Source organism: Spinacia oleracea, chromosome 4 (assembly GCF_020520425.1).
Source record: "Spinacia oleracea cultivar Varoflay chromosome 4, BTI_SOV_V1, whole genome shotgun sequence".
NCBI lineage: Eukaryota > Viridiplantae > Streptophyta > Magnoliopsida > Caryophyllales > Amaranthaceae > Spinacia > Spinacia oleracea.
The window spans coordinates 167858588-167872520 of NC_079490.1; the positions used below are offsets into that span (position 1 = coordinate 167858588).

At 35.0% G+C, this 13933-nt stretch overlaps 1 protein-coding gene across 1 annotated transcript; it reads right to left on the reverse strand.

Moving 5' to 3' along the window:
* Positions 1-848: 848 nt before the first annotated feature.
* LOC110801857 (uncharacterized) lies at positions 849-2565 on the reverse strand. The gene is made up of 2 exons (XM_022007267.2): positions 2404-2565; positions 849-1475 (listed from the first exon to the last, which is right to left on the reverse strand). Exons 1-2 carry the CDS (start codon positions 2474-2476, stop codon positions 1165-1167), a joined length of 384 nt encoding a protein of 127 aa, XP_021862959.1. The 5' UTR covers positions 2477-2565; the 3' UTR covers positions 849-1164.
* Positions 2566-13933: the final 11368 nt, after the last annotated feature.

Here is a 13933-nt window from a genome sequence, read left to right on the forward strand (position 1 = left end):
CGTTCCGTTTTCGGGATCGATATCATTTTGGTTAATTGGTGAGGTTAGCTAGTCTTACGAAGTTACAAGGGTTATGCACAATGGCGGACCCAGGACTTTGCGTCAGGAGTGGCACACAAATTATTTTTTTTGGTGCGAGGGAATTTTATCAATATATATATATATAACAAAATGTAAAAAATTGTATAAAATTTAAAGCAACTAATTAGGATAGAGTAATAAATGACGGAATTGAATTTATTTTGTTCTCCACAGTTATTTTTATATATAGTATAGTCCAAATATGAAGGTGGAAAAAAACATAGCAGACATTATTCAATTGGTGTAAAAAAAAAAATTAGAGACAACCAATGGAATTATTAGGAAAGGAAAGAAAGGAAATGAAACAAATAATATGAAATAGACAATTGATGGCCATGATTTTTTTTTAGTGTAGTCCAATTAAATATAAAGATGGAAAAATAAATGCAGAAAATGTTTCAATTGATGTAGAATTAACTAAAAAAAACTAAATAGACAACCAAAGAATTGGGTAGAAAAAAAATGAATTAAAAAGAAAAGAAACAAATAAGTTAATAAAATGAACCAAAATTGTCATCAATGGGTCTTGAACTCCTGATATGTGAGATTTTTCAAGAGAATAAACCCTCCTTGACCACTACAACACAATCATTTTATGTGTTCACTTAGTGCAAATTTTGTATATATCCTTTTTTCCGTTTTTTCTTTTTGCAAGATTTCAGTTTTTTTTTTTTTTTTTTCGGGGTGGCACGTGCCCCCCGGCCCCAACGCGGGTCCGCCAATGGTTATGCAGGCATGTAATTGAATTAGCTAGAAATATATACATATACACAAAGGATGACTTTGAGTCTCATTGATCATATAATTCATAGTAGTACTACTAAATCATTATTCATTCATCAACCAAACTTGTACGCACGCACGTACGTACTGCACATGACACATACCGACCTACTTAACAGCATTACATCGATCCTTAACTACCGACCTTATTCATATGTATATTGTCGATAGGCAAACATAATATTGATAATTAGACGTTGAAATTGACCCGACCTGACCGACCTTTAGCTAGCCGGCTAGCCGGCTAGCCACTAAGCTAGCTAGCTAGGTAGGCACTTGTTCTTAAGTTGGTTTAAGACTTTAAGCCACACACACACCACCAACAATACCAGGTGGAATACATGCGAATGATGTAGAGCAACAATCCGGTCCAAACACATTGTTACAGTAACTTCCTTGTCCCACACACTGCAAACTTTCCTCCCTAGACAATTCAAAGACGTTAAGAATGTTATTTGGTAGTGAATTCATCGTCTTTATTTTCTGGTTTTGACCATCACTCTCATATTTATCCTGTTTAGCCTTCCTTATTGCTGCCATTTCTTCTAACATGAGTTTATATCCCACTGCCAATTGCTTTTCTTCAGAAGAAGTTGTTCCAAGCACAGGAGCTGCATGCATCATATCATTCATATGATCGAACAATAATTGTAATTAATTAATGTATAATTTAATTAATAACTTTATGAAGAAAATATATACTGCTACAGTGCTATGCTAAGCTTATAATAGAAAGTACGTACAAGCGAACAACCATGCATGTTCATGAATATTACTCATCCGTACGTTTCAAACTGATCTTTACACTTTCTATTGCAGTCCGTTTCATAATGTTCTTTACACTCTGCTTTATGAGTGACAAAAATATGAGTTTGTGTCTTTTTATTACGATATGTTAAATATGGGGTTCGGCCGCACCCATCATAAAGATTCAAGAGATAGAGTTTACTTAACAAGACCTCTTAATTAAACCATATATAGCAATAAAGGGATAGAGTAGCTCATTAACGTTATTAAGTGATTAAAACTCTTACTATCTCCGTTTCAAAAAGATCATTACCGTTACTATTTGTACGGACTCCAATGCAATATTTAACTACTAATATATCTAATTTCGTATGTTAAAAAATTATAAAATTTTGATACTCTGATAATACGTCCCGACACCAATCTAACAGGATCTTACATGTAACGTTTTAATGTATATAATGGTGAGAATTTACGGTCAAAGTTTTTATACTTTAGACACATTTTCCAAAGTGTAAAGAACTTTCTGAAACGGAGGTAGTATCATTTATCAATATGGGATATTCATATATATGTATTGCTTGGGAAGACTATGTTTCCAACACTTCACAATGCATGTACTGATGTACATGCACTAACTATAGTACACTACGTACCCTTCAAACAATATATATATATATATATATATATATATATATATATATATATATATATATATATAGTGGAGTAAGTAGTACTACGTAATTAATAGTGAAGTCGAAGACACATTGAACAAAAAGAAGGGGAAAAAACCTGTTGCAGCACAGAGCAGGAACATTATTGCTAAAACAGCAATAGAAACAAGGTTGATTGACACTCTCCCCATTCTCTTCAATTCCTTAATTAGCTTTCTGTTTATGCTTTATTGCTTTTGTTGCTCTACAATTTCCTTCACATAACCCCTTTAGCTTCCTATTTATAATACGGTTATACGGAGTATTATTAATCTCATTAAAAAAAACATATTAAAAAAAATACTACGTAGTACCTAAGTTCCTACCATGCGTCCCACGAGGAATAGTTTTTACTCCCTCCGTCCCGGAATACTCGACCCGGTTTGACCGGCACAGAGTTTAAGGGACTTGATTTGACTTATTTAATTTAATAGGTAGTAGTTGATAGTGGGGTATTATTTTAATGTAGTTAGTGGGAAATGTGTAAAGAGGTGGGGTTGGGGGAGAGTAGGGGTTGAATTTTTAATTATTTTTTGTATGGAGTAGGGGTAGGTGGGTTAATAGGGATAGAGTGAGAAATAATAAAATATTGTTAGAATATTTCCATTTTTAGAAACAGGTCAAGTATTAAGGGACGACCCGATAAGAAAAACAGGTCAAGTATTCCGGGACGGAGGGAGTATTAATTAACACTCCGTATTTAAAATTCTAGCTACCATGCGTCCCACCAGGGATAGGTATTAATTAGTGAAAGTTTTTTTAGGTAGCCAACCCTTAACTGAATAAAATCAATGCGCAAGTGAAAGTAAAAATTTCAATTAATATTTACGGCTCTCTTGGGTAATAGTTACAATTTTTTAGTTAATAGTTACCTCTTTCTAAATAATAATCAAGCCTTTTGGGTTAATAGTTATGATATTCTTGGTAAATAGTTATTATTTCTAAATGCAACAAATCGAATTTACCCGATCTGAATAACGCAATTACAAGGTCTAGTGGTTGTTGTAACTTGGTGAAGGGTGGTATCTGCAACACGTAACGTAATATAATGGTCCAAGCTGATATATATTATAGTGAATCATTATACTTCATATTATATATTATAACATGATTAAGATTGTTGGACAGACTGCACCATCTAATGCACTTCAACAGTAAGGCAAGCTCACCATTGCAAGGCTAGGCTTGCCCACATTGGATTGTAGCCATGTAACAGAATTCTGTTACATTGTCAGCTTATAATAGCTGGTTTGTCTGCTTGTGACAACTAGGATGATTATGATTGGTTAATAGTGTGAGAATTAATCCCTTGAGTATTATTCATTGTGTAGTAGGTTTATATACCTCTAGTCAGTTACAAATTAGCACAATATAAGGCTAAACTAACGTAATACGTCCTCCGTCTCAGATTAGTCGTTACACTTACCTTTGCACATAATTTTAGGTGATAAGTGGTTGTTTGATTATCAATTGTTATTTTATTGAAAAAATAGATGTGATAGAAGTTAGTGGAGTATTTTTTTAATTGAATGAGAGAGAGTGTGGGGACAATAAAACATATTAGTGGAAAGAGAGAGACAATATAATAATTGTGGGATCATTCCTAATTTAGAAGTGTAACAACTAATCTGGGACAGACAAAAAAAGAAAGTGTAACAACTAATCTAGGACAGACAAAAAAAGAAAGTGTAACAACTAATCTGGGACGGAGGGAGTACAAAGCTGTTAATTAGGAAACTAACTTGTACAAAATATTTATGAAATAAATAAATATATATTCTATCACACCCCTGCAGTCGAAGCGGGAGGTTGTCGTACGCTGAGACTGTCCCGAAAATCATTTAAAAGTACGCGTCGAAGCCCTTTCGTAAAGATATCTGCAATCTGGTAACGGGACGGAACATGTAGTACGCGAACTTCACCCCGTGCACCTTCTCACGGACAAAGTGAATATCCATCTCAATATGTTTAGTGCGTTGATGATGTACAGGATTACCTCTGAGGTGGATAGCACTAACATTATCGCAATTGGACAATGTAGCTCTAAGAGTAGATTACGAAGCCAACAAGATTCTGAATCAACATTAGCTACACCCCTATACCCGGCTTCTATCGCTTGGCGGACCAAGAAATCAAGTTATCACCGAGGAAAACACGATAACCGGAGGTGGATCGACGAGTATCCGGGCATCCATCCCAATCTGCATCTGTATATGATGTGACAGATCCTAGAGAAGATTTATACAGATGCAGGCCATGAGAAATAGTACCTTGAATGTAGAGAATCATTCACTTGAGTGCATTCATATGGTCAACTTTTGAATCATGCATGTGTAGACAAATTTGTTGAACGGCATGTGAAATGTCTGGTCTAGTGAATGTGAGGTACTGTAATGCCCCCGCAAGCTTATGGTATTGCATTGGGTTCTCGTAGGACGCCCCACACATGGCTCCTATCTTGGTTTTCGTGTCCACCGGAGTATAACACGGTTTGCAATTAGACATGCCAGCACGCTCAATAATGTCTTTTGCATGCTTCTGTTGAGAAAGGAACATACCACTTTTATGTCGTGTGACAACAATACCCAAGAAATAACTCAGATGACCCAGGTCTTTCATGGAAAATTCAGCACTAAGAAGAGACATTATGGACTTACGAAGAGCATCTGAGGAAGATGTGAGAATAATATCATCAACATACAGAAGAATGTAAGCAATGTCAGTGCCACGAGAATAAATAAATAGTGAATAATCAGAACGACTTTGTGCAAAACCAATGGTAGCTACATGATATGCAAACCGTTGGTACCATGCCCGATGTGCTTGTTTGAACCCATATAAAGACTTTCGCAATAGACAGACATAATCAGGATGAACGGGATCCCTAAACCCCATGGGTTGATGCATGTAAACAATTTCATGGAGATTACCATGAAGGAAAGCATTCTTGACGTCCTGATGAATGGGCCAAGATTTTGATAGAGCAATACTCAACACATTTCTAATAGATGTCGGTTTCACAAGCGGACTGAATGTTTCTTCACAATCCACGCCAACCTGTTGACCACTCCCGTCACCTATAAGACGGGCTTTATGCATCTCAAAAGAACCATCAGATTTCTTTTTGTGACGAAAAATCCACATATATAGTACGAATTAAATTCAAATTAGAAGGGCGTGGGACCAAGTCCCACGTCTAATTTTGAGTTAAAGCATCATATTCTTCTTGCATAGCAGCTTTCTAATTATGGTAATTTAAAGCACTTACTGGATTATGATTTATGAGGGATTGGTGAGATGGGGTAGTATAGGTGCTTAAGTTGAACGACCTTTTGGGTTTGAAGATGCCGTGTTGGCTTCTAGTGGCCATATGGCTAGGCTGCTGTAATGTGGGCTGAGTAGACAGATAGGGTGCTGCTGGCTCATTATAGGGAGGAGTTGGTTGAGTTGGGCCACTGGATGAAGAGTGGCAATCAGACCCAAGTGACGAAATGGGAGCTGGAATGTCTAGCTGGGCCGTGGGCTCTGTAAAGAGAAATGGGTCGTGTTGCCTTGGTGTTGGAGTAGCGTGCTCAACAACAGTAGGTGTGGGTGGAGGAAAATCTAATATATATATATATATAAAGGAGGCAGATTTGCTGAATTATTATAGCGCCACATATGATTATTAATGGTTTCGGCCAATGAAAAATAAGATTTCTAATTTATTTTTGAATTAAAATAATCGATTGCCACGTAGATAATTAATTAGGTGCCACGTAGATATTTAATTAATTAATTACTAATATATACAACTCCATCTAAAATGAAACACTATAATAATTAAAAAATAAATCTAAAATAAAATCCATCCAAAATCAAACCACTAATCTAAAATAAAATAAATAAAATTCAATTTAAAATCAAACATTAATCCAATAGGCATATTTGCTAAATTATTAGAGCGCCACGTAGGATTACTAATGGTTCCGGCCAATGAAAAATAAGATTTCTAATTTATTTTTGAAATAAAAAATCGATTGCCACGTAGATAATTAATAAGGTGCCACGTAGATATTTTAATGAATTAATTACTAATATATACAACTCCATCTAAAATCAAACACTCTGATAATTAAAAAATAAATCTAAAATAAAATTTATCCAAAATCACACACTAATCTAAAATAAAATAAATAAAATTCAATTTAAAAACAAACATTAATCCAATTAGAGCGCCACATAGGAAAACTAATGGTTTCGGCCAATGAAAAATAAGATTTCAAAATTAATTTTGAACTAAAAAAGTCGAGTGCCACGTAGGAAAATAATTAAGTGTCACGTAGATATTTTTATTAATTAATTATTAATATTACGCATAAATAATTTCATCCAAAAACAAACACTCTCATAATTATATAAAAAAAATTAAAATGAAATTCAATGCAAAATCAAAAACTAATGTAATCTAACACAAAGAATATATAAAATTGATATATACATAGGAGTTTTGTTTAAACCTAACAATTTAATAGAATCCATGCATCGCACGGGCTAAAATCTAGTTATAAAGTATTTGAGGATAAATTTCATTTTCTAAAAATTCGTATGATTTTGGAGTTTGAGAATGGATTTTTGAAAATGGAAATTGTGACGGGTCAAAAATCACGTGCCTCGAAATAAAAAAATTATTGTTCGATAAATCCAAACATTTATAACCTCGATGATTGGTAGGATATCCCAAGAATACACAAGGCGTAGAACGGGCTTGGAGTTTGTTAATGGTTGTAGAAGGGAATAAGGGATAGCATAGTGTAACGCCCCGACTTTTCGGCTCCTTAATTATCTGTAATAAACCGCACTTAATTTATTATTAGCAGCGGAATTATGCTTATTTAATCCTGGGACCTGTGGGTATGGGCCCACAAATAAAATAATCTTTAATAACATTCCATAAATAATACAACTTTCCCAAAAATAAATATAAATCAATATTCTTATAACAACCTCAGTAACAGGATTTCCTTAATAAATAATTCTCATCTCGATATCCCCATAATAAACTACCAACTCCAGTAATAACTTTGACTTGAGCAACTTGAGCTCCTTAATCGAACTTGTGCATCATCATAAAAATAGAAAACAGGAAAAACAAAGAAAAATCCAAAAATGCTTGAAAAACCTAGTAATATTACTCCAGCCCGTCAAAACGGTTTTGTTTTGAAAATCATTTGGCACATATCAATCATTAGCATTTATTGTTCGGAAATAACTAACTCAATCTCGTTATCTTGAAAACTGCGTCGGCAACCTTTACAGCTCATTGGCAAGTACAGGCTTTGGCGGGACTTTTCTTACATCTTTTCAGGGGGGAACTGTTTCCCAAACTTTAACTTTAACATGGCCTCTACCTGTAACTCGCCCATTTACTAGTTCAGTTCACTTTTCCATGCCGACTAAAGCAACATCGTCTTTCTTTAAAATAACTTTATAAATATCATAATTATTCCCGAACAACGTCTTTAACATCATGATCATAATCATAAACATATATCATCATAAAATAATAAAGTACGTTAACATATCATCAAAAAAATACTCATGATACTTCAAATCATACATCATATCATTTAGCACTTAAGTCACATAGTAGTCACATAATCACATACAAACATATAATTACATATTTTCACATACGTGCATAAACTTAAATGCTGGACATAAAAGTCACCATAATATAATATAATATAATACTTTTATATACAGGCATAAATATATAAACGCTGGACATGAAAATTACACAACATATACGGGCATGTAAGATAAAATGCTAGACATAATAATTACAATAACATAATATAATACTTTTATATACGGGCACATAAATATAATTGCTGGACATAAATATTACCTCTATAGTTTATCATTTAAGCACCAATAATCGCCATCAGTAAGCTTGTCACTAATAATAATCCTCAATGCTCCATAATATACCCATAACAATATAATCATAATTAATTAGAAGCTTAACCAAGAAAATACATCTAACTAAAAGATAATCATATGTTTTTGTTAAACTAAAGTCACGTAACACTAGAATTTTGGGGCTTTAATTAATTTTGAGAAATAAGCAAATGGGCTTAAAAGGAATATGATATTATACCTTGGAAATAGTATATGGGCTCTTGAATAAAACAAAGAAGCAAACCAATGAACAAGAACAACAACAACAGTGACATAGAAGCGCTACAACAAGAGCAATGGCGGAAGAAAGTGCGGCTAGCTTCGGTCATGGAAACGGTCACCGGAAGATGGCACCGTGGTTGGTCGGCAATGTAAAATAATTTCCGACATTGGGTGGTGGTGCGGTGGCCAGGAGGGCGGCACCACGGTGGTCCGGTAGGAGAAAAATGGAAGAAAAAGCTCCAAACTTAACAATGGTGTTTTTAATTTAATTACTCAAATTTGAGTTGGATTTGTAAGCTTGAAGATGATAGAAATTTTAATGGCTATTTATAGGGATTATGAGACATAGTGAGTCATAAAAGAGGAGAAATTCTTGAACATTTGTCAACCATGTTATTTGCCACGCAAAAGAGGAGGAAGAAGAAATGAATTTGCCAATTGCAATAAATGTTGAAACAAAGAGACATAATTTGCTGTCCAAGAGTCTCATTTACACATATAAAGGAGGGGAAGAAAATAGGCTTGCTAAAGTCCATGAATTTGGACATATTTTGGGAGTCAAAGAAAAGTCAAAAGGCTTGGTGGCCAAGCTCTCCATTTACACGTATGGAGAAGGAACAAGCAGGAAAATGGGTCTTTGGTTTTTCAATTGAATAGTGGCAAAATATTAATTTATGAACTTAGGATAGAAATAAAAAAATGAAATAGAAATCAGATTTTGGGTAATAATGTTGGCTTGAAAAAAAATGGAAGGCTAAACATACGTGTGACAATTAAAAATTGGGCTTAAATAATATGTATCACATCTCAATAAAAAGGTAGACGTAATACAGTAATTAAAATAGATCGGAAAAATTTAGGACGTAATTACGTTAATAATCGTAATTACAGAATAATAAAACAGGTTTAAAAATACGGGGTGTTACATCCTTACCCACTTAGAAAAAATTTCGTCCTCGAAACTGGATATCTAAAATCTTAAAGTCGGTTTAAACTCAATTAATCCATAACATAACATATTCTTCTAACAACCCAAAAATATTATTCACTTCTCTTAAAACACTTATTTTCATAACTTAACATCTAATATCCCAAATAGCTGTAAAACCTCAAATTCGCTCATATCCCAAAGATCATACCCAGGCAGTGCAGAGCACTTCCGGCTGGGCTCCGCTCTGATACCGTACTTTAACGCCCCGACTTTTCGGCTCCTTAATTATCTGTAATAAACCGCACTTAATTTATTATTAGCAGCGGAATTATGCTTATTTAATCCTGGGACTTGTGGGTATGGGCCCACAAATAAAATAATCTTTAATAACATTCCATAAATAATACAACTTTCCCAAAACGAAAAGAGGGTCAGCTATATTTCGTGGATTTTGCCACGGCCGCAAAAGGACCAACATCAACGCTTCCTTCTCGTTAGCCTTTTCGCCCGCTCATTCATTTGTGAATTCCTTTCTTGAGTCCAGGTCTGCCCACTAGCGTCACACTCCCGTCGGACTAACTAGTCAAGGCACGAGCGGGCGCAGAGAAGTAAAGGCCAAAAACTTCGGTTAAATATAAATCAATATTCTTATAACAACCTCAGTAACAGGATTTCCTTAATAAATAATTCTCATCTCGATATCCCCATAATAAACTGCCAACTCCAGTAATAACTTTGACTTGAGCAACTTGAGCTCCTTAATCGAACTTGTGCATCATCATAAAAATAGAAAACAGGAAAAGCACAGAAACATCCAAAAAATGAGTGGAAAACTCAGTAATATTACTCCAGCCCGTCAAAACGATTTTGTTTTGAAAATCATTTGGCACATATCAATCATTAGCATTTATTGTTCGGAAATAACTAACTCAATCTCGTTATCTTGAAAACTGCGTCGGCAAGGAATCATTTCCTTTACAGCTCATTGGCAAGTACAGGCTTTGGCGGGACTTTTCTTACATCTTTTCAGGGGGGAACTGTTTCCCAAACTTTAACTTTAACATGGCCTCTACATGTAACTCGCCTATTTAATAGTTCAGTTCACTTTTCCATGCCGACAAAAGCAACATCGTCTTTCTTTAAAATAACTTTATAAATATCATAATTATTTCCGAACAACGTCTTTAACATCATGATCATAATCATAAACATATATCATCATAAAATAATAAAGTCCGTTAACATATCATCATAAAAATACTCATGATACTTCAAATCATACATCATATCATTTAGCACTTAAGTCACATAGTAGTCACATAATCACATACAAACATATAATTACATATTTTCACATACGGGCATAAACTTAAATGTTGGACATAAAAGTCACCATAATATAATATAATACTTTTATATACAGGCATAAATAAATATATAAACGCTGGACATGAAAATTACACAACATATACGGGCATGTAAGATAAAATGCTAGACATAATAATTACAATAACATAATATAATACTTTTATATACGGGCACATAAATATAATTGCTGGACATAAATATTACCTCTATAGTTTATCATTTAAGCACCAATAATCACCATCAGTAAGCTTGTCACTAATAATAATCCTCAATGCTCCATAATATACCAATAACAATATAATCATAATTAATTAGAAGCTTAACCAAGAAAATACATCTAACTAAAAGCTAATCATATGTTTTTGTTAAACTAAAGTCACGTAACACTAGAATTTTGGGGCTTTAATTAATTTTGAGAAATGAGCAAATGGGCTTAAAAGGAATATGATATTATACCTTGGAAATAGTATATGGGCTCTTGAATAAAACAAAGAAGCAAACCAATGAACAAGAACAACAACAACAGTGACATAGAAGCGCTACAACAAGAGCAATGGCGGAAGAAAGTGCGGCTAGCTTCGGTCATGGAAACGGTCACCGGAAGATGGCACCGTGGTTGGTCGGCAATGGGAAATAATTTCCGACATTGGGTGGTGGTGCGGTGGCCAGGAGGGCGGCACCACGGCGGTCCGGTAGGAGAAAAATGGAAGAAAAAGCTCCAAACTTAACAATGGTGTTTTAATTTAATTACTCAAATTTGAGTTGGATTTGTAAGCTTGAAGATGACAGAAATTTTAATGGGTATTTATAGGGATTATGAGACATAGTGAGTCATAAAAGAGGAGAAATTCTTGAACATTTGTCAACCATGTTATTTGCCACGCAAAAGAGGAGGAAGAAGAAATGAATTTGCCAATTGCAATGAATGTTGAAACAAAGAGACATAATTTGCTGTCCAAGAGTCTCATTTACACATATAAAAAGTCCATGAATTTGGACAGATTTTGGGAGTCAAAGAAAAGTCAAAAGGCTTGGTGGCCAAGCTCTCCATTTACACGTATGGAGAAGGAACAAGCAGGAAAATGGGTCTTTGGTTTTTCAATTGAATAGTGGCAAAATATTAATTTATGAACTTAGGATAGAAATAAAAAAATGAAATAGAAATCAGATTTTGGGTAATAATGTTGGCTTGAAAAAAAATGGAAGGCTAAACATACGTGTGACAATTAAAAATTGGGCTTAAATAATATGTATCACATCTCAATAAAAAGGTAGACGTAATACAGTAATTAAAATAGATCGGTAAAATTTAGGACGTAATTACGTTAATAATCGTAATTACAGAATAATAAAACAGGTTTAAAAATACGGGGTGTTACACATAGGCAACCAAAGACTCGAAGGTGAGAACAAGAAGGATCCCGGTGGAATAAGACTTGAGTAGGAGATTTAAGTGCCAAGAGTTTTGTAGGTAGAATGTTTAGGAGATATGTGACCATTTGGAGAGCGTGATGCCTAAAGGATGGAGGCATAGAGGAGTGAACAAGAAGTGTGCAAGCAATGTTGTTAATCGATTTGATTTTTCTCTCTGCTTTTCCATTTCGGGAAGATGTATGGGGGCATGAAAATCTGAATTGCAAGCCATTAGTATACAAAGATTTTGAAATGGGTCATTATCAAACTCCCTGCCATTGTCACATTGAATGTTTTTAATGTGTCTTTCAAATTGGGTTCGAATATATGCCTTAAAAGAAAGAAATATATAGTAGACTTGAGACTTTTTAGAGACCGGAAAAGTCTACAAATAATTGCTAAAATTATAAAGGAATAAGACATAGTAGCGGTGTCCTCTAGAACACACAACGGGTGATGTCCACAAATCACTATGAATAATGTCAAAAGGCATAGTAGTAACATTCAATGAGTCGTGAAAAGGCAATTTAATGTGTTTCCCTGTTAGGTTATGATACATATGACAATTCATAAATCATGCGGAAAAACCATAAACCCAGGAAAACATATTATTTACACATAATCATTTAGCATAGATTAGATGCATACTCTTTGTTGCGTGCCTTCCCTAGCTGCGCCCGAACCGAACAAGAACAAGTCTTTAGGACTCCAAGTGTCGTCCCTCCGTAGATAGTCCACAGCACGTCCGGATCCGCCTTAAGATTGACCAACTAGAATCGCCCTTAAGGTACTATTATTTTCGGCACTCTATAGGCAAATGTGTGACTGAATTTTTCTCTCAAAAACTCACTTTGAATACTTTGAAACTTGTGTTATAAATTGTGAGCCCTAGCCTCATATTTATAGCGGTATGGAAAGGGAATCGAAATCCTATTCAGATACAAATTAATCAAACCTAGAATCCTACAAGAACTCTAATTTAATTAATTTATCAAATAGAATTAGGAATTTAATCATTAACCGAACTCTGCATGTTTTAGGAAACGTGCACGAACACAAACACTTGCACACACACGCACGGCAGCCACGATGGGCCCCATGCGTGCGCGTGAGCAGCAGCCCACTCAGCGCCCGCGCGCGCTGCGCGCAGCCTGCTGGGCCTGGCCTTGCGCTGGGCCTGGCGTGGCTGTTTGTGCGGCGCGCTTGGCTTGCTGGGCGATGGCCTGGCTTCGTGCTGGGCCTCGTCCGGCAGGCCTCGTCCGATGCTTATTCGTACGATGCGCTTCCAATTAAATTTTCCGATTCCGGAATTCATTTCCGATACGAACAATATTTTATATTTCCGATTCCGGAATTAATTTCCGTTTCGAACAAATATTTAATATTTCCGTTTCCGGAATTATTTTCCGATTCTGGCAATATTTCCATTTCCGATAATATTTTCCGACACGTACCATGTTTCCGTTTCCGGCAACATCTACGACTTGGATAATATTTATATTTCCGATACGATCCATATTTCCGTTTCCGGCAATATCATCGTTTCCGAAGTATTCATTCCTTGCCTGTGACGATCTTAGCTCCCACTGAAACCAAGATCCGTCGGTTCCGAATATTCATAGATGGAGTATTTAATGCTATTAAATACTTGATCCGTTTACGTACTATTTGTGTGACCCTACGGGTTCAGTCAAGAGTAAGCTGTGGATTAATATCATTAATTCCACTTGAA

Coding starts and splice junctions, on each gene's coding strand:
- LOC110801857 (XM_022007267.2), bottom strand. CDS start 2,476: ATGGGGAGAGTGTCAATCAACCTTGTTTCTATTGCTGTTTTAGCAATA. Junction 1,476..2,403: donor CCTGCTCTGTGCTGCAACAG/GTTTTTTCCCCT, acceptor TGATGCATGCAG/CTCCTGTGCTTGGAACAACT.